This window comes from Lepus europaeus, chromosome 3 (assembly GCF_033115175.1).
Source record: "Lepus europaeus isolate LE1 chromosome 3, mLepTim1.pri, whole genome shotgun sequence".
Lineage (NCBI taxonomy): Eukaryota > Metazoa > Chordata > Mammalia > Lagomorpha > Leporidae > Lepus > Lepus europaeus.
In genome coordinates this window covers 87,491,490-87,513,186 of record NC_084829.1, presented here as the reverse complement: position 1 = coordinate 87,513,186, position 21,697 = coordinate 87,491,490, and the positions used below count along the sequence as shown (strand labels likewise).

The following is a 21,697-nucleotide window of genomic DNA, read 5'->3' as shown; positions in this document are numbered from 1 at the left end:
AATGATTCATTTATTTATTTGAAAGGTAGAGATAGAGAGGGAAAAAAAAGAGAGATATCTTCCATCTACTGGTTCAGTCCCCAGATGGCTACAATGACCAGGACTGGGCCAGGCTGAAGCCCAGAGCCAGGAGCTTCCTCTGGGTCTCCCACATGGGTGCAGGCGCCCAAACACTTGGGCAATCCTCCACTGCCTTCCCAGGCACATTGGCAGGGAGCTGGATCAGAAGCGGAGCAGCCAGGACTCGAACTGGCACCCATGAGGGATGCCAACACTGCAAAAGGAGGCTTAACCTTCCACACCACAGCACCAGGACACAGCTGGGACACTGCACGGTCCCCTAGGGAAGCATTCTTCTTTGCTGCACCAAGTAATACCCAGCTCCACTGCAGGTATATCCTGTATATCCCTAGTGGTCTTTGGCTATGAGCCACTCATAATACCAATGAAGCCAGTTCCCCAAAGGGCTAATTTGAGCAGATTATTACATTTATTTGTTTTTTTTTTTTTCCCCAGCAATTGCACAATTACATCCTAATAGCTACCATTTGTTGTACACTAACTTTTTGCTAGGCAGGCCCTTAATATTCATTCTCTAAATCTCATTTATTTGTTTGAGAGTCAGAGAAAGAAACAGAGCTTCCATCTGCTAGTTCACGCCCTGTATCCTGGCTGTAGTTGGGACTCAGGCCTGGCCTCCCCGGTAGGTGTTAGAAACCCAGTCACTTAAAGCATTACCACTACCTCCCAGGGTCTGCATTAACAGGAAGCTGGCCTCAGAAGCTGGGGCCAGGTATCAACCCCAGGTACACCAGTAAGGGACACTGGTGCCTTCACCAGCATCCTAACCACTAGACCAAATCCCTGCCCCCATTACTTAAATTTTAACCCCTTAAAGGGGCTGCTTTGTATTTCTTTGTTTGCAGATTGCTAAACTAAATTCTCCATAACAATCCTATTTTGCAAATAAAACTGGATGTAATGTATGCTGAAATAATCCTAGCAAAGTTTAAGTATTTTGACTTGTGATAGCCTACGTATATCATCATTTATTATTTAAATATTTTTCCCTGGGGGCTGGTGTTACAGGGCAGCCTGTTAAGCCACCACCTGCGACACAAGCATTCCATATGAGCTCTTGTTCAAGTCTGGGCTGCTCTACTTCCAGTCAACAGTTCCCTTTTACACACCTGGGGAAACAGTGGAAGATGACCCAAGTGTTTGGACCCCTGCCACCTGCTTGAGAGACCAGGGTGGTGTTCCAGGTGCCTATTGCAGCCATTTGGGGAGTGAACCAGCAAATGGAAGATCTCTTTCTGTGTCTCTCTCCCTCTCTCACTCTGCTTCTCACATAAATATTTTCAGTGGTCATGAGTTCATCATTCAGCAAAGCTAACCTATAATTAATAATGATGTTTATTATGATAACAGATTTCTAGAGATAACTACACAAATTTATTTTTTGTATATCAGAGTGAGCCTTTCCGTGTTATCCTAAATTGTACTCTCAGGTGTGCCTGCATGAACCCCCTCCCCGCTTTTAGAATTGTATCCGATATAAACTTGCACTGAGGATTTCTCTTGGAGATCTGCAGTTAGTAGAAACCACAGCCGCAGGTGATGATGCAGTTGTGCATTGGGCTGGACACATGCCACATTTCAGTTTTAGGAGAACGTTAGGATCTACCTTTATTCGTCAAATATGTGACTTTGGGCAAATTCCTTATTTCCCTGAGCTTCACCAGCCTTATTGGGAAATGGTAAATACCAGGCCTTGGGGTTCTTATCATGTATGAGAGTGCCAGTTGCACACAAGATCCTAATCTATGTGTGTGCCTGTCTCTCCATAATGTGCCTCCCAGGGCTCTTGGAACCATTTCCTGGCTCTCACAATAGTGAGAAATGAACTAATAGCACTTGGGAAAACAGTAAAATCCACTGGCATTCTGTCCTTTGTACACACACAGTCAGAAAAACTTGTGACCAGGTTCCGAAAAGTATTTGCCTTAAAAATCTTTTATCTCACATATTAAGAGATGTATTACTATAAATTGTTATTTTGTTGTTGTTGTTGTTAATTTAAATTTATTCGAGAAACTGAGAGACAGACAAACAGAGCTCCATTTGCAATTGCACTTTCCAAATGCCCACAACAGCCAGGACTGGACTGAGTAAAAGTCAGGAGCGAGGAACTCAATCCAGGTCTCCTACATAGGTGGCGGGGACTCACCTACTTGAGCGATCATCGGCTGACTCCAGAGTTTACATTGGCAGGAAGCTGAACTCTGGTGCTGGAGCTAAGATTGAACCCAGACACTCCAATATGTGACACAGTTGTCTTAACCAGCATCTTAACCACTAGGTCAAACAGCTACCTCTTTTTATTTATCTAAGGGCTATGATTCGTAATGCTGCTCAATCTGAACCTCCTTTACTATAAATTTTTCTGTCAGAACGTAATAGTTCTGCATAATTATTGGCTCACAGTATACCTTTTTACTGGATAATTTAAAGACCATATAAGATAAGTGCAATTCTAGAATTTCCAGAACTATAGTTGAACCTGAATTTAATTTAAAATTAATTCAGCTGGAATATCATATAAATCAGCATTTAGCCTCTGTCTTATTCATGTATAATTGTAGCAACTAAGATTTCTGAGGGTTTAAAATAGCTTTTAAATGTCAGTCTAAATAGTAGCACTGGGCATTAGTTCTTGACTTAAGAAAATATTTTCCCAGTGTTTCAGGTGAGACATAAAAAGCTAAGCTTTATTTTTGTCTGTAAAATAACTCCCAATTCCTTTTTATAAATAGCAGGATAAAGTTCTGGGCAAAGGCCAGTTCTGGTCCATGTCTACAGATGATAATTTGCCCCTGTGGTTTCATATTCTTTTGCTGTCTTAATTTATTGTGTAGCATTTCTGTACTTTCATAACCACTTTTCTATCCAATTCTGTGATAAATTTTCCTAAATGTGTTAAACTTTGGATTTGGGGAGTAGAATAAAGTAATTGTAAATGTCTCAAAAGAAGGAGCAACCTAAAGGAGTTAATAGTTGAAGAGCATTTTTGACCATTATAATCCTACCAGTGATTTAAAAAAAAAAATTGCTACCATAAAACAAGATTTCTTCTAGAGTTAGTTACAAGCAGTAATGTAATTTTAGCTGGAAACTGTTTTAAATTTTTTTAAATTGTCAAATGTTACCTTATTTATGCTCTGTGTTTTTCAGACATGGAAAAATACAGTTATAGGATATTTCAAAATATTTCTTTAGTTTTTTCATGCAAACATGTCAGCCTATTTTATTATTCATTGAGATACACATTCCTTGATGTATAAAGACTTATTTAGTTAACTTATGGGTGTAAATTTAACTCATATCTTTTCTCAAAGTTTTAAAGACCAGTCTTGAAACTTGAACTAAAACTATTTGCCTTATTTCTTAGTTTCATAAAGCTGTAGGAAAGTACAGGTAGAATGAGCATGCACATGGAGTACCAAGAGTTTCTTGGAAAGTAGAAAGTGAAAAGGAATAAATACATAGCCAAGAATTCTCTTGAGAATGATTTAAACTTAAGGAGTACTATGATTCATATTAGGTCCAAATAGGCTTACTCATTTTAATATTGCAAGTGTTCAGGGACCTTCTTTTAATATATTAAACTCATTATATTTTGAAAACCTTAAATCTTTTCATTTCTAATAATATTGATTCTTTCATGTCACAAACTCATATTTTTCCTCTTAAGGTGTTAAATCATTAATATAAAATTACATTGACTTTGAAATCCCACAGTCTGCCATCACTTTGAGGAAAAAGTGCTCTTGATTTACAGTAGAAATTATGACTATGAGAAATCAGTGTACTCAAGTCATCAAGACATGCTTTTAATCAACGAAGATTAAAGAACTCAGGAATAATTTTATATCGTACCTACCTTACCAATGATAACAGTATTATAAGAGTTACACTTTTCCATACTGGTTCTCTTTGATGTGTCTTCTTATTCTTCTTACATACTAGTGGGAAATAAGCATAAACACTAACCTTCTTCAGTGCCAACAGTTTGTGTTGTCATTTTAGTCAGTGAGTATGTATTATATGGTTATTGTATATTCAGCATTTGTCCTAGGTCTTGGGGATACAGTACACACCGTCTTTGTTCTTAAGAGATTATAGTACTTTTGAGGAATTAAAAACTGAAAATAACAAAACATTTCAGGTTCAAATTTATGTTTATGTAAAAACTAACTATAAACATAGCTAAAATTCAAAGAAGGAAAGTCTCTTTGTAATAAGGATTAGTGTACTGAACATACTTTAATAAAAGAACTATGCTTTTGAACTAGGAAAGGAATTGATAGGTACTACAAGCCTACTCATGCATTCCCATCTTGTATTTACAACCACTTAACTATCCAGCATTTAATGAGCATTTTTATTGGGTTAACACACTTACTATACTTCATTTCATTACATTTTTACAAGCTGATGAGGTAGGTAATACTGTCCTTATTTTACTCTTGAGTCTCAGAGGTTGGATAACTAGAGCTGCACAACTTAAGGCAGAGTAGAAACTCATACTGGAGTGACTGGTCTCCAAGGCCTGCCTTTTTGCTTTTTACTACTCCTTCTCAATCGCATGTCATAAATGAGAAACCTAAAGCTAAAGAGGATGAATTACTTATACAAGTTCACGGGGCCATGAATGACAGAACTGAAATTTAAGCCCAGGTCTCCAAAGTATGAGCTGACCCATATTATATGTGTCTGTTTCATACATGCTCTGGACATACACTTACTATACTTCAATATCAAGAATAAGTTTGGCTGATCTTCTGTATATAAAGAGAATTGAAAATGAATCTTGATGTGAATGGAAGGCGAGAGGGAGCGGGAGAGGGGAGGGTTGCGGAAGAGTAAGTTTGGAAAGAAAGGACATAAGGAAATGAAATAGGAGAGAATATGGATGGTAAGATAAACCTAGAAGGAAGGTCATGAATACCAGAGTGAAAATTTCAGAACTGACCCAATAATAAGTAAATGAACATTTTGCATTTGGTATACTGCCAGTCATTCCTTGTCCTCAAACACAGGTCTTTTGCAAAGAACGGGCATAAATGACCACATAATATTGAAAGAAACCTAAGCCAGGCCTTTCAGGATGGGGAAGTATTAGCAAGGAAGAAAGAAAAACAGAACGAGCATTGTGATAGACCAAGTGGCATGAATGAAGCAGATTTCAAACACTGATCTGATACAATTAAAAATTGTTTATGGCATAGGAAAACTTTCTCAAATTTAAGCCATTTCAGTAGGAACACAAGATGAAAATAGTATTTTATGTTTTTCTTCGAAATTATTTTGTGATTTTACCTCTGAAATTGTAATTGAGGTCCCTTTGGGTATTTAGAATACTTACTATCATGGGTTTACAAAGCTTAAGATCACAAAATTTTAGCACTGTATAAGACACTAAAAGTCATCATCCTCTGAGCCCTGCCCATACTGCTACCCATGTCCAGATAGAGAACACTAGAATTGCTGAAGTGACCAAAGGCAGATGTTACAGCATAGTTAGAACTCAGCATCTACTGGGTTCTACTCAACACTACTTTCTCTCTTCTGTTGCCTTTCATTTTACTTGATATAGTCTTGAATTTGAGAGTTTCTGTGCTTACATATTGAAACTGTAATAAGATTCTTTGTGAATTTAGTTTTTAATATATACATTTTGCTTCCATTTTTTTTTTTTGAGCCCATTTGATATTCAGTAACACTTGAAGAAAAAAGAGTGCTTTTTAAAAAAATCATATGCAAGATGGGCATTGTGGACACGTATGTCCCGTATTGCAGTTCATGGGCCAAGTGCTGACTTCTCCATGCTTCTGGGAGGCAGCGGATGATGGCCCAAGTACTTGAGTCCCTGGCTCCTCTGTAGGAAACCCAGATGGAGTTCCTGGCTCCTGACTTTCCCCTGGCCAATTCCTGGTTATTGTGAGCATTTGGGAAATGAAACATCATCAGGTGGAAGATCTCTCCATGTTTCTCCCTCTCTTCTCTGTCACTCTGCCTTTCAAATAAATAAATATATTTTTTAAGCCTATGTAATCCATTTTATATATCCTTTGAGAATTTTTAATATTTGTGAATATTAATATATAAGCAAGAATGTGTATGTAATTTCTAAGTTAATAAATCTGATACGAAACTACCACCCCAACTTAAGAAATGGACTACTGGCCGGCGCCGTGGCTCAACAGGCTAATCCTTTGCCTTGCGGCGCTGGCACACCGGGCTCTAGTCCCGGTTGGAGCGCCGGATTCTATCCCGGTTGCCCCTCTTCCAGGCCAGCCCTCTGCTATGGCCCGGGAAGGCAGTGGAGGATGGCCCAAGTGCTTGGGCCCTGCACCCACATGGGAGACCAGGAGAAGCACCTGGCTCCTGGCTTCGGATCAGCATGATGCGCCGGCCACAGCGGCCATTGGAGGGTGAACCAATGGCACAAAGGAAGACCTTTCTCTCTGTCTCTCTCTCTCTCACTATCCACTCTGCCTGTCAAAAAAAAAAAAAAAAAAAAGAAATGGACTATTAACAATCCTAGTGAGGGTCCCTAATGCGTTCTTTTGTCTGGCTCAGAAGTTACCTTCTTTTAAATGAAATTTATTTTTGTTATGTGTATTTTTTATGAATGGGTGTTAAATTTGTTTCAGATGTTTTTATGCATCTATTGAGGTTTTCTCCCCTCATCTATTGTGATGAATTGCTTTAATAGAATTCCTGATGTCAGGTTTGTGACCTTTCCATTTGTTAGATAAACTCAATTTTTTAATGGTTTTTCCTGCTTTTATATTTCAGATTCAGTGTGACTTTTGAGTTTTTCATCTATTTTCATGAAGGTGGCTAATAATTTTTCTCTCATACTGTTCTTGTGTGATTAACAGGGTTTTCTGCCTTCGTAACATGAGCCAGGAATTATTTTTTCTATTTGCTAGAATGGCTTCTCCCCCCTTTTTTTAAAGATTTATTTTTCTTATTTGAAAGGCAGAGTGACAGAGAGGGAGATACAGAGAGAAAGAGATGTTCCATCCACTAGTTCACTCCCCAAATGGCTTCAAAAGCCAAGGCGGAGCCAGGAACCCAGAACTCTTATCTGGATCTGCCACTTAGGTGGCAGACAGTTCAAGTATTTGTACCATCCCCTGCTTCCTTCCCAGGCATATTAGCAGAGAGCTGGATCAGAAGCAGAATAGCTGGGACTTGAACCAGCACCTGATACTTGGCTGCCAGCTATTGGGGCTACCAGCTTAACCTGTTGCGCCACAACACAGCCCCTCTTTAACACTGGAAAAGACTTTTTCTTGAATGTTTGATGATACTTGCCTAAGAAACCCCCTGAGTTTGATGTTTCCTATAATGTATGGAAGTTTTGGTTATTTATGTATTGTTTGGCATGTGTCCATTTAACTTAAAATTTTTTTTAAGATTTATTTATTTGAAAGTCAGAGTTACAGAGAGAGGAGAGGCAGAAAGAAAGAGTTCTTCCATCCACTGGTTCACTCCCCAATTGGCTGCAATGGCTGGAGCTGCGCCGATCCGAAGCCAGGAGCTTCTTCCAGGTCTCCCACGTGGGTGCAAGGGCCCAAGGACTTGAGCCATCCTCTACTGCAATCCCAGGCCATAGCAGAGAGCTGGATCGGAAGTAGAGCAGCTGGGTCTCGAACCAGCACTCATATGGGATGCAGGCACTTCAGGCCAGGGCATTAACCTGCTGCGCCACAGCACCAGCCCCTAAAAAAAATTTTTAACTTACTAGGTACTGTTTTTCATTTGAGGAAGCTTGTATCTTGGTTCTTTTTCTAACTATATTAGTTGGATCCCTTGCTTCATATGATTTATATAATATAGAATTTTTTTTAACCTTTCAGGGAATTGCTTCATAGTTTTGTATATGGTCAGTTTTCAGAAATGTTCTATGAATGCTTAAAAAGAGTGTACATTCTTCATTTAGCAGGCATGGGGTCATATTTATTTAACACAAGCTTACTTTTTATGGAGTTCAGATTTCACTGTATTGTATGTTTTTTTGTAATCTGTTTTTATGTATCACAGACTGTTAAAATATCTCACTCTGATAGTAGGTGTGTATCCCTTTTGCTTTAGAGCTTTGCTAAGCTCTTGTTTTTTGATTTTTGTATGTGTGGTTGTTTTGTTTTGTTTTGGCTTTATTGGCACTTACCATTTTATCTCTTCCTCCAATCATTTTGGGGGAAGCCTAAAATGTATTCTATCTGGTATTAATATAAATACTTATCTACTTTGGATACTTTTACCTGGTTATCTTTTTTATTCTTTATTTTTCTCTATCTGCATAGATCTCTCTCATAAATGGCATTTAATTCAACCTGGTAGTCTGATTTGTTTTTTAGTATCTTAATTGGAGAGTTTAATCAATTTATATTCATATGGTTACTAAGTTTGCATCCTCTTACTGTCTGGTTTCCTTTGTTTCTCTTTTTTTCTCCTTTCTTGCCTTATTTTTGAATTGAGTAAATTTATTTCTCATTTCACTATGTTTCTTTCTGGCTTGGGGATTATATGTTACTACTGTTGTTAACACTTGTGAAACGTCACTAAGTGTAGTTAATACTTCTGTCATACCAACTGCATTAATATGTTTACCTCATCCTGAACCACACAAGGATATGAAAATCAGTACTCTTCTTGTTTGTACCATTTTAGTACCATCTTGTTTGGTAGTTTTACAAATTTAGTACCCATTTCCATTCTTAATATTTTCAGTGTTTAGACTTAGCTCCTTGTTTACCAGTATCTGTTACTATATCTTGATCTTTCAATCAAGAAAAGTTTTTTCTTATTCCTAAAGTGCATAACTTTAGAAATTGCTATGACAAGAGTCTAGATAGTTAACTCCATTTTGGCTCATCCAAGAATGTTATTTTGACCTCATTCTTCACATTTTTGTTGGCTGAACAATTCTACCTTGGCATTTGTTTTCAGTTTGAAGACTCTCTACTTCTTTCTGGCTCCCCTTGTTGTTTCTGGTATTTTTTTCTGGGTAACCTGTCTTCTCCCTGACTGCCTTTTCTATATTGCATCTATTTTCTATATCCCAATGTTGAATTCAAACTGTGAGTTTTATTGTTTTATGCTTAGGATTTATTGTGTCTTCCAACAATTCTGGAAATTTCTCTCCCCCCTATACCCAGAGCCACTACCAACACTGACAAATTTCCTTGCTGCTTTTATAGGGCAGCTCTTTTTTTATTTTCCTTGTTCGTTTTTCTATGAATATGACTGTTCCTGAGTTTTGGTTTATAGCCAAACTTATCCGTTCTTATTCCCATCCTACAAAGATTTTATCTTCTGTTCCTCTGACTGGAACAGGCAGTCAAAACACAAGCTCTAGGCCATTGGTATTCGCTTGAAACCCAGGGCTAGCAGCTTAAGTCCCTGCTGGTATCTTGTCTTGGTTTGTTTCTGGTCTCAAAAGAATATTTCACTTATTTCCTCATCAATTCTTAAGAGGTATCGTGTGAGTGCATATAAACAGTAACACATAAATATCACTCTTTGAGGGTTTTTTTGCAGGAGTGCTTGAGGACCTCTGTGAATAGAAATGGAAGTCTATCCTTTGTTTTTTAATTGAAATGTTCTTTTATCAATTTTTTAATCAAAATCCTATTTTCTTTCTCCTGTCACTTCTTCCAGGTGAGCAGTAGGTCATCCAGTCCCAGTGTCAGAATGATCACTACCTCAGGACCAACCTCAGAAAAGCCGGCTCGAAGTCATCCATGGACCCCTGATGATTCCACAGGTGCCCTGGCAATTGCTCATCTTTGTGTTCCTTTGCTTGTGTCCTTACCCTAATCTTTACAAAGGCAGGCAGTATACAGTGGTTTACATTTTCATAATTAGTAAAGTCAATCATTTAGGAATAAATTTTCAAGTGTCTTTTTGTGTACTGGGACAGAAGGATGGCCTTACTCTCCATTTTTTCCTCACAGTACTAAACAGGTGTTTTGGAGGTAGTATGTTCTGGGGTTTTCCCAGTTAGGTAGTAAATTATACTCTTGATACTTCAGTCTGTGGTATTCCTATTATGATGCATCCTACAAGGTGATAGTAGTAAAGTCACTATCTTTTAAACAACTAGAATCAGAATAGTAAAAAAAATCATCATCTTCATCACAGTCGTTGGTTGAAAGAACTATACAATTTATACCTCAGAGGAAAATTTCTGACCTTCTGAATCATTTTTGGCTGATACAGATACATCACTTCTGTCACATAAATATCCATTTATCTTTAACAGCCTGTTAAGAGTTATTGAAACTCCGCAACATGAATAACTAACTGGTCAGTGTGAGTATTAAAATATACCTTCTGAAGGTATTGATAAAGTAGTTTCATTATAGGCAAGCAGAAAATAATGTGCTATTGTACAATTAATATTTCCCTAACACTAAGAGAATGCTTTGATAAATACTCAGCAATATATTTATATAAAAATTTTATTTATATATTATTAAGTCAGAGAATGAAAGATGATCTCTTATACTTTGAAAAATTAAACCATTTGAGATTTTTATATTGCATCAACTATGTTATTAATAGTGGCAATTAAATTGAAATTAAAAAGTCAGCTTTCTGTGTTTACAAACTAAAACATGACTCAAGTATTAATAGCTATTTGGCACAGTTTAGTCAATTATAATTTAATTTAAAAAAATTAACGGAGTGACTTTTCTCTGTGTCATGTAAGATAGGGCTATGTTTAGCCAGGGCTGTACTCTTTAGTTTTAGTAAGTTTAAATTTAGTAGTGGCAAAACCTCCTCTAGGTTTTGCTCCCAGCACATCACAGCCTGAAATTGTCTTAGACCTTCACCAGTGCTCAGCATATGTGCAAAGTCCATCACAGATGGGGTCCTCCCGTCTGTAGATAGGAAAATACTCTCACCAGACTTTATCATTAGCACTCATGAGATTTGTTTCCTGAATACTCTCCCTGACATTACGGCAGCATTTGCCCAGGTCTATGCTCAACTTGACAGAGGCTCCTCGTTGCAGCCTAGACTTAGCTACACACACCAGTCAACGGTGTGACAGATTGTCAGTTCACAGGGGTAAAATCAAAAATCTTTTAAGTATCTCTCACTTAACTAGAAATCTTACTTGAGCCTACATTGAATTATCAACTTAATTTTTTCTTTGCCTTGAAGTAATTTTAAATACATTTTAAAACTGAGACTCTGGTTTAAGTTAACAATAACTCAGTTTGGGGGCCAGCACTGTGGCTTAGCAGGTAAAGCTGCTGCCTGCAGCACCAGCATGCCATGTGGGCGCCAGTTCAAGTTCTGGCTGTTCCACTTCCAATCCAGCTCTCTGCTATGGCCTGGGAAAGCAATAGAAAATGGCCCAAGTATTTGGACCTCTGCACCCACTTGGAAGACCTGGAAGAAGCGCCTGGCTTCTGGCTTTCCCAGGTGCATTCACAGGAAGCTGAATCAGAATAACAGCAGCTGGGACTCAAATCAGCCCTCCAATACAGGATGCCAGCACTGTAAGTGGCAGCTGAATTCACTGTACCACCATGCTGGCCCCCTTACAGGATTTCTAAGAAGTACTGATAACCAAGCTGAATATGTTCTGGGAACAGATTTCTGTGACTTGGGAAAAAATTAAGAATCTAAGCATAAGTTAAAACACCCTGATTAATTAGATTTTTTTTAAATTTAGAACAAAAGTTTCCGTGTATTTCCAGATAAACAGCATAATGATAATAATCATAGCAGATAGTGCTTCTCAGTCTCTATTTACAATATAATGGGATATAAAGAATGACATCCGTACCTAGACCCAGGAGAGGAGACGCAGTTCCTGCTGTGCTTGCTACTGTGCAAAGATACACCTGTGTGACCTGGCCCATCCCTTGCATTCAGGAATAGAATTACTACACTGACACATTAAAAATAAGCATCATAAACTACTATACTTGTACTAAAGGCTGAGGGTTCTAATAGTTAAAAAGAAAAATCAAATAAAACCTGGCATAGTCCGTAACTTTTTCATTAAAAGGTGAGGGTTAGTGTGAAGTCATAAAGCAAAAAGGAGAAAGCAGTATTTCATGTAAAGTGAAGGTATACTTAAGGAATAAAAGGTGAAACAGGTGTAATGTTGGGAGGGACCTGAAAAGAGATTTTGCCGAATTTAACCAAACCAATGTGAGTCTTGACATTTACAAGAGGTTGGTTTTGGGGCTGGTGTTGTGGCATAACCGGTCTCACATGGGCACCAGTTTGTGTCCTGTCTCCCCCACTTCCAGTCCAGCTCCCTGCTAATGACGGTCTAGAAAAAGCAGCAGAGGATGGCCTAGGTGTTTGGGCATCTACCACTCATGCACGAGACCCAGATGAAGCTCTTGGCTTCAGCCTGGCCTAGCCCTGGCCATCATAGCCATCTGGGGAGTAAACTAGCCAAATGGAAGATCTTGTCTCTCCTTCTTTCTCTGTAATTCTGACTTTCAAATAAATAAATCTTTTTTTTTTTTTTTTTTTAATAAAAAGAGGTTGAGCTTGATTACCAATTGAAACATTTTTAAAAGCTTTCATGGAATAACTTTGCCATTTTGTGACCAACTACTGTTCTTACTAATTGGAAGCTTGGTTTCAACTTAGGTAAAAGTGAGAAGTGAAACCCCACTTAGAGAAAACATGAAATTCAATAATTAAAATCCTTCTGTGTAAAGATTTTAATTATTTGAATAGCACAATTTTGGGGAGTTTTTGGGTTTTTTCCTCTTTTAAGAAGGTATTTGCTGATAAGAGTTCAGCTTTGGGGTTTTGGGGTTTTTTGTTTTGTTTCTTCATTTAATTGCAAGGCAAAGAGAGAAAGAGACCAAGAGAGATCGTCCATCTATCATTGGTTCACTCCACAAATGCCCTCCATAGCCAGTGCTGGACCAGGGCAAAGTCAACAGCCCAGAACTCTGTACTAGTCTCCCATGTAGGTGGCATTGACCCTAGTACATGATGCATCACCTACTGCCTCATATGGTACACATTAGCAAGAAGCTGGATCAGAAGCAGAGTAGCCAAGACTCAAACCAGGCACCCCATGATTGGATGTGTGTATTCTAAGAAGCATGTAACCACTGTGCCCTACACCTGCCCCATTCCTGGACTTTTTGCCCGTTCATAATATACTGTGAAACATGTATGTATTCATTCTAAAATACATACTAGGAACAGTTATTGTGGTATAGCAGGTTAAGCAACACTTGGGAAACCCACATTCCCATACCAGAGTGCTAGTTCAAGTACGGGTTGCTCCACTTCTGATCCAACTTCCTGCTAATGCATCCTAGGAGGCAACAGATGATGGTACAGTAATTGGGTTCTGGCCAATCACATGGGAGACCTGGATAGAGTTCTGGGTTCCTGGCTTCAGCCTGTCCCAGCCCTGGCTGTTGCAGCCATTTGAGGAGTGGAACAGTGGATGAAAGATCCCTGTTTCTTTCTGTCTGTTGTGCGGTACCTTTCAAGTAGATGAAAATAAATAAACATTTTTTAAAATATATGTGAATAAAATACACATCAGAAACAAGGTGTTAATATAATGAGATATAAGGTGTCAGTGATTTAAGAAAGAATAATAGAAGTGGAGATGTTAATTTTTCCTATTAAGTCAGGGGACTTTTTTATTCCATTTTACTTTTGTGAAAAGCACAGGAGAGCATGGTTTGAAATGACTTTTGGAAGTGGGGAGAGGGTTGGTCACAGTTTCAAACCTTTTTGTTTCCGACTTGTTCGTACGTGTAATATACTCACAGTGTCTCTCATTTTCTATAGTGAGTCTTACTGATGGGGGAAATGGAAGTTCACTTTAGAATCTGTATAAATTGGAAAAGAGTGTGTATCTTGCTTTCTCCCCTTCTTTATTAAGGAATACCTGTTGACAGAGTTCACAGAGCCTTTTAGTAAATTTAGCAGGATAAAGAAAGATTAGGGTTTTATTAGGTAGGGTCAAATGAGACTGAATTTGGAATAGAAAGGGCCTATATCACTGTTTTTAATCAAACAAGTGCTTACAGTCTAATATTGTATTCTGTTCAACGTATAGCCAACTTACATTGCAGGTAAGAGAATATAATTACATTCTAAGTATCTGATTATTGTCCTCTTTCTACCTTTACAATTGAAAATTAGATTCTTGATTTCCAATAGCAGTAACTTTTCCATGTCATTTACTCTAGCAGAGAAAACCAATACGTCATGAATGATTTCTTGCTTGTTGTTTATGACTGTGTATGACAGAAATAAATAAAATATATGCTTGAATTTCAGATACCAATGGATCAGATAACTCCATCCCTATGGCCTATCTTACACTGGATCACCAACTACAGGTAAAGGGGAACTTTATCTTTCAAGCTGACAGTTGTGTTCCTATCCATCGTTTTATATTCATTCATCTCTACTTTTATATATGGCCTTCTATAAAATGTCCTGAAATCAAGTTCAAATAAATAATTATTTTAGTTAATGAAATTTAAGATTGACAGACTCACCCTGACAGTCCTCTTAAAATACTCCTCTGTGGTGAAGACTGCCAAGCATAGCATTTTCACTCTTCAATTTTAATGCATTAAAATTCATGTAAGTTGATTCCTATTTGATACCTTTTGGGATTCATTCTCATATTCATAGTGACTGAAAGCAGAAGTTATAGTCTTCAGTGCACCCTCATGATTCTGAGAGCCATGGACGTCTTTGGTATAATACAGTTGGACAACCTGCAGCGTCATACTAGAGACTGCATGTGTGTATTCTAGACCTGCTTTTGTGTAACTGCAAAAGTATTAAAACAGCAAGTGCAAATTTAAGTTCTGAGTTAAGTCTGACCAAAGGACACTGAGACTTTCTAGAGCATGGTTTAACACTCACTTGAAAAGATTGCTGCTTTCATACTATAAAAATATATCACATTCTCTGTCTTAACTTCTGTCTTAGCTAGATACTGAGATTTGATTTAATTATGCTTTAACTTTCCTGTCTTATTTTCAGCCTCTAGCACCATGCCCAAACTCCAAAGAATCTATGGCAGTGTTTGAACAGCATTGTAAAATGGCACAAGAATATATGAAAGTTCAAACAGAAATTGCGTTGTTATTACAGAGAAAGTAAGTCCTCTTTTATGAATAGAAATGATGATTTATTATCCTGAGCTTAAAATGTGTTAAGATACAATATTGTTTCAAGACATGAAACTTTATCATTTTTATTAGCATCAGTCATTCAGCACATTTCCAACTTGCAGATTTATGTTCATATTTTAAGTTTTAAGGGCCATTTACTATTTTCCATGTAAAACTTGACTTTGACTGCATCATATTAGTACTAAGGAAAATAAACTGGTAGTGTGTATCTATATATTTTACATTCTAAAGAGTTTTAAAGTCAAACTATATAAGTTTACTATTATAAAGTTTATTGTTTCCTTGGACATAGGTAAAATAATTTTAGTTGCTAACATTCAGTTGCAAGTTTGAAACATTTATGTGGATTTTTTTTTCAAAGAATATGTTTAGGAGGGTAAAATTGCTTATTAGAGGGGCATATTTCATACCCATGAGTGTTTTTCTAGTGAATTTTATATCTATACATGTTTTTCTGAGTGTTACAGAAACTGTCTTCCTCTGATTTTTAAGAAATCTATTCCAGGTTCCACACTACTACTTACTGTATGTACAGTTCTTAAGAAAAAAAATCTTCAATTTTTCTTAAATATATTCTTCGTGAAACTTTATACCTATTAATCTGGTTTATAAGTAGTAACTAAAATGAATTGCTGCAGGAAAAAATCATGGCAACTATATGTATGTCTGAATATTAAATACTTTAGGTCAGTAAGGTAAGTATTTTTTTCTGGTAGGGCCATTTGGATATTTAGAACATCATTTACAGGCCAAACAAAATTATCAACTTGAAAATGAGCCTGTTGTAGACTTAGGGAGTTTTGAGTCCTGCCTGCAGTTGCCTTGGCAGGGCCAGACCAAATGATTTCTTAGGCCTTATACAGCCATGGGCTGGTTGTTTCCCATCCCTGCTTTAGGTGTTTGGTGCAATGGTTAAGAAACCCTTAGGATGCCAGCATCCCATATCAGAATGCCCAGGTTTGCTCCCAATTCCAGCCCTGCTAACATGCTTAGGGAGGCAACAGATGATGGCTGAAACAACTGGGATTCTTGCTACCTAAATGGGAGAACTTGGTTGAGTTCTAGGTTTCTGGCTTCAACCTGGCCCTGCCCTGGCAGTTGAGGGCATTTGGGGAGAACACGTGGAAGATCTCTGTCTCTCTCTCTGCCTTTCTAATTAAATGAAAATAAATAACTAGATAAAATAAATATTAAAATATAAAAAATTAAAGTTAACAAATATTTTAAATGAGAAATATTAGGAAGCTATTTGTTCAAGGGCTTTTTATTAGTTACTCATTTTATCCAATAGCCTCACTTTAAGAAGTTTATCAGACTGTAAAAGATTCTGAGGGTCTTCCCTGAAAACATTGGCAAATTTAAATGGTTTAAACTGATATCTTATATTCTCACTGTTTTAAAATCAGAAAGAACTGAAGGTTGGATAGCATCTATTTTAATGAGTTTGTAAGTGTTCTATTGGTTACCCCTCAGCACTGTAGTTAAATAGAATTGTGACTTCAGAGTATGAGTGTTCGAGTACAAAAGTAGAATGTAAATGATGAAGATCTCATATTATTTATTTTCTTGTAACCATAAACAACCTTCCCTAACTTTTTTTTCCTTCCTTTCTCTACAAAAAAGAAGATACTAAGTGAAATTTTTAAAATTCTTATTTTACCATTTTGTCTTTTTCAGTAATTGTCTAAGCCCAGTGACTTACTGAAAGGATCATGATGTTTGTATAGTTTACACGAGACGGGTGGGTGATGGCTTCCATTCCAGCCCGCAATTATATTGGAGTAATATACCTAAGACACAGAATGATAGACTCAGAATAGAAGTCCTCACAAATTGAGCTTCTATCATCAGCTAGCAAGGAGTGACTTTTTCCATCATTTGTAATATTTTATTATGTGGTTATTTTTTTTAGGCAGGAACTAGTTGCAGAATTGGACCAGGATGAAAAGGACCAGCAAAATACATCTCGACTGGTACAGGAACATAAAAAGCTTTTAGATGAAAACAAAAGCCTTTCTACTTACTACCAGCAATGCAAAAAACAGCTAGAGGTCATCAGAAGTCAGCAGCAAAAACGACAAGGCACTTCATGATTCTCTGGGACCGTAACATTTTCAAATATGCAAAGACTTTTTTTTTAAGGAAAGAAAAACCCTTATAAAGACAGTTCATGAGTGTTAGCTTTTTGGCATGTTCTGAATGCCAGCTGCCTATATTTGCTGCATTTGTTTCATCGTTTATTTTCCTTTTCTCATGGTGGACACACAATTCCACTGTCTTGTTGCATAATGTGTTGGCATCTGTGACTTGAATTAGCAGCAGTTCTCAACTTCAGAACAGCTGCAGTGAACTGTGGCTGTACATGCATGCTCATTGTGTGAAGGCTAGCCTAACAGAACATGGGTGTCAAACTAGCTGCTATGTGCAAACATCGTCCTTTCTGCATATTAGAGGTGGAACCTCAAGAATGATTTTGTTCTTGTATCTCATCTCAAAAAACTAATATTTTTCCAAAAGATGGTATATGCCAAGTTAAAGACAGGGTATTATTAATCTAGAATAATTGGTGGTACATTACAGAAATACAGATCATTTGGGGTTACATGGCTTTGATGCCATCATCCTTGGATCAGTACTGAACTTAGCTCCATCTGTAAAATATTTAAAGGTAAGTAGAGGCTGCTGAATTTAATGAAAGCAATTTTTCCAGATTTCATTAGACTAAAATTTGTTTGATACGCTGAACAAAATGGATCTTTTTTTTAGGCATAAAGATTTTTAATTCTGTGATTGTGTATATGTGTGTGTTGAAACTGTAAAGCTTTTATGACTCTAGTATTAATATCTCTTAAATTAAAGGACAAAAAAAAAACATGATCCAGCTTAAATGATCATTCCTTCCTGCAATGATTATTGGATCATTTTATCATATATTTGAAAAACTAAAAAGAAATTATGGAAAATGGAAATAATTGCTCCAGCTAAAAGCCTTGGGCTTAGATTACTTTTTACATCAAATGAAGAATAAACCAGGAAAATGAGGAATAACAAGGAAGTTAAAGAAGTAAATGTAAATTCATCATGTATCTTATTTATGCTAGATATTGGAATAATTGATTTTCCTTGCAAGCCCATTCTAGAATGCTTGCTGCCTATCAACACTTTTAAGAGAAATTTCAGCACATATAAAGAGAATATTTATATTGTTAACATTAACTTTGCTACCAACCTTCAAAACTTAAAAGTAATAATAAAACATTATTAAAATAATAGACCACACAAGCTCTATTTTTTCAGTTGGTATTAAGTCACATTTTGATACTGTACAAAATGTCTTTTAAATAAGAGTATCATCAATCTCATTTTGTAGCATTAACGTTATATGAAGAGAAAAAATAAAAACATAACTACTCCAATTGTTAGAATTCTATCATGATTGTATTGTAGATTTTGCTCTATTTCAGATAAGCAAGTTGATCTAAGAAGTTATCAAAACTATTCTTAAAAATGCTAAAGCAGGTAACTTTTTCTTCCATTATTTCTTCCTCGTCCCCCTGAGTTTTATAATGAATCTTTATGTATACAAGCAATAAAAGTAAAGGACAGTTTGTACTAAATTGTGTCATTTTTAGCTTATTCCGAGACTATTATTAGAGAGCTTCTGGGAACTAAATGTTTTCTATCACTTAATTTCCATAAAAGGAAGGAATTGTCATTTCCAAATAATTGAATTACCTTCCTGAAACTCTTATTGACGTCAGCATATTACCAATAGTAAACTACAGTTGACACAAAAAATACCTGGAGAACAGACCTGTTGAGAAGCATGACCCAGCATTGCTGCTTGAGTGTACCTCTGTCAACTCCACCAAAAGGGACCTAGTCACCAGTTATCTCAGAGCATGAGACGTGCAGGCATGAATGCTAAGGCTTGACATTGCCATAGCATTTAGCATTGGAGATTTCAGGTTTTATTTTTAGTCACTCATATGCTCTGCTGTATTATAACACACTTAAAGGGAAAATGTATTGTTAATATTACATGTAATCATAAAAATATCCAAATAGGTAAATGGAAGAGAGTAGATTGTAGTTATGGTACCAAATGCAAAAAGCTGTTGAACAGCTGCTTGTTTGTTTATAGTAAGTTGCATTGCAGTGTCATAGATGTCCTGGACATTGAGTGCAGTTCAGCCTTACTCTGTTTTTTAAGTAGTTGTGTTGCCAATCTCACACTTTTAAGTCCTCGTTATACCTGGAGATGTACACCAAGGATAATTAGGATCCATAGACAGTTTCCTTGGTATCTTCACCCATCAAACCTTCCAGGAGCCAAACAATTAATTCTGGGTTTTTTTTGTTTTTTTGTTTGGTTTGGTTTGGTTTGGTTTGGTTTTTTTTTGTTTTTGTTTTTTTTTTTTTTTTTTTTTTTTTTTTGACAGGCAGAGTTAGACAGTGAGAGAGAGAGAGAAAAACAGAGAGAAAGGTCTTCCTTCTGCTGGTTCACCCCCCAGATGGCTGCTACAGCCGGTGCTGCGCCAATCCGAAGCCAGGAGCCAGGTGCTTCCTCCTGGTCTCCTATGTGGTGCAGGTTCCAAGCACTTGGGCCATCCTCCACTGCCTTCCTGGGCCACAGCAGAGAGCTGGCCTGGAAGAGGAGCAACCGGGACAGAATCCGGCGCCCTAACCAGGACTAGAACCCGGGGTGCCTTTGCCACAGGCGGTGGATTAGCCTAGTGAGCCACAGCACCAGCCAGTTAATTCTGTTTTGCTGATTTATTCTAACCCTCTTATTTGGGTAAAAATAGAGAAACAGAAAAGCAAGGGGCTAAAATGTCCTAGTCTAAGAAATTCACAAGTGCTGGCTTAATGCTGAATCAGGCAAAGCCAGCACCAGCGACATCAGCATCCCATAAGGGCGCCGTTTCATGTCCCAGCTGCTCTACTTCCAATCAGATTCCCTGCTAAAGTGCTGGGAAAGCAGCGGAAGATGGCCCAAGTGCTTGGGCCCTGCACCAATGTGGGACAACCAGAAGAGTCCCTGGCTTCTGCCTGACCCAGCCACTGTGGCCATCTGGTGAGTAAACCAGCAGATGGAAGATAGCTGTCTCCCTCTTACTTTGTAACTCTGACTTTCAAATAAATAAGTAAATCAAAAAAAAAAAAAGAGAGAGAGAGAAATTCACAATTCCTGAAGAAGGCCTAATTACATTTTATTCTTGCCTCCAGGTTAAGAAAGCAAAGCTTTTGTCTAATCTAAAGGGAAACACTCCTCAGCCATAAAAATGGCTTTTTTGAGTTGAATAAAAGTCAGTTAACAATATTTACCTTATGGCAACAGGGCATATTGAGGAGATCTCTTTAAAAAGTTGTTTACAAGTGACTGGCTCTTTCTGCTGAAGTATTTTAGAGTATTGAATATCTGTTTTTCTTCAGATTTCTTTCGTGTTTCCTAATTTCAGCCCCTGCCTGTAGCCAAAGGCCACAGGTCTTGCCTGTGAAACTTTGGTGTCCTTCCGTCAGCACTCACCTCCTCTCTTCAAGGAGTAGTAAATTCTACTTCGACTTCCATCATTCAGAACATTTCATGTAAAAGGATGCGATGCTGAAATTCTTGTGTATACTGTGTAACTGAAGGAAGCTTTTTAGATTTATTTTTGTTTTTAATAAAATTGTTATTCTAAATTGATATGAAAAAATGGTGAGTGATTTATGTCAGCATGTGAGAATTGAAGAGCTCTGCACTAGCAGCATTTTTACCTTACACAGAAACTAATAAAGCAAAATGTCAGGATTCTTAACACTACTCAGTACTCACCTACCATAATCTTGACTTCAGAGGCTGGATAATGGATCAGTTAACACATCTTCTCCTCCACTTCAAAGTTTGGGAATACATGAGTATTCCTCTCAATGTCATGGGTCCTAATTTTTTTATAGTTATTTTTATGTTTTTCCCCAGAAACTTTTTTAGAGGAATACAAACTTCATGCTTTTCATAAATATAACTTCAGGAATATATTGATTCTTCCCACTGCACCCACACTCCCACCCCTACCCCTACCCCTCATCCTCCCTCTCCTATTCCCATTCATATTTTTTACTAAAATCCATTTTCAATTAACTTTATACAAGTAAAGAGTTCAACAAATTGTATGAAAAAAAAAAATGTTCCTTAACAGTCAAGACAAGGGCTGTTCAAAATCACTGCATCTTGAAGTGTTAATTTCACTTCTATAGATTACCTTTTAGATGCTCTGTTAGTTATCACAAATAAGGGAGAACATATGATATTTGCACTTTTGAGGCTGGCTTATTTCACTAAGTATGATGTTTTCCAGTTTCATCCATTTTGTTGAAAATGACAAGATTTCATTTTTTGTTGCTGTGTAGTATTCCATGATGTATATATCCCGTAATTTCTTATTCCAGTCTTCAGATGAGGGCATTTA

At 37.2% G+C, this 21,697-nt stretch overlaps 1 protein-coding gene across 2 annotated transcripts in view; it reads left to right on the top strand.

Annotated features, from left to right (window-relative positions):
- Positions 1–20,881, top strand: part of MAP3K7 (mitogen-activated protein kinase kinase kinase 7) — a 78,171-nt gene extending 57,290 nt beyond the window's left edge. For both annotated transcript variants that reach the window (XM_062186513.1, XM_062186514.1), the window contains 4 exons: positions 9,739–9,844; positions 14,374–14,435; positions 15,094–15,209; positions 17,158–20,881. In XM_062186513.1, the coding sequence (XP_062042497.1) occupies positions 9,739–9,844; positions 14,374–14,435; positions 15,094–15,209; positions 17,158–17,338 (465 nt within the window). In that variant the 3' untranslated portion in view covers positions 17,339–20,881. The remainder of the gene's footprint in view (positions 1–9,738; positions 9,845–14,373; positions 14,436–15,093; positions 15,210–17,157) is intronic.
- The last annotated feature ends 816 nt before the right edge of the window (positions 20,882–21,697 follow it).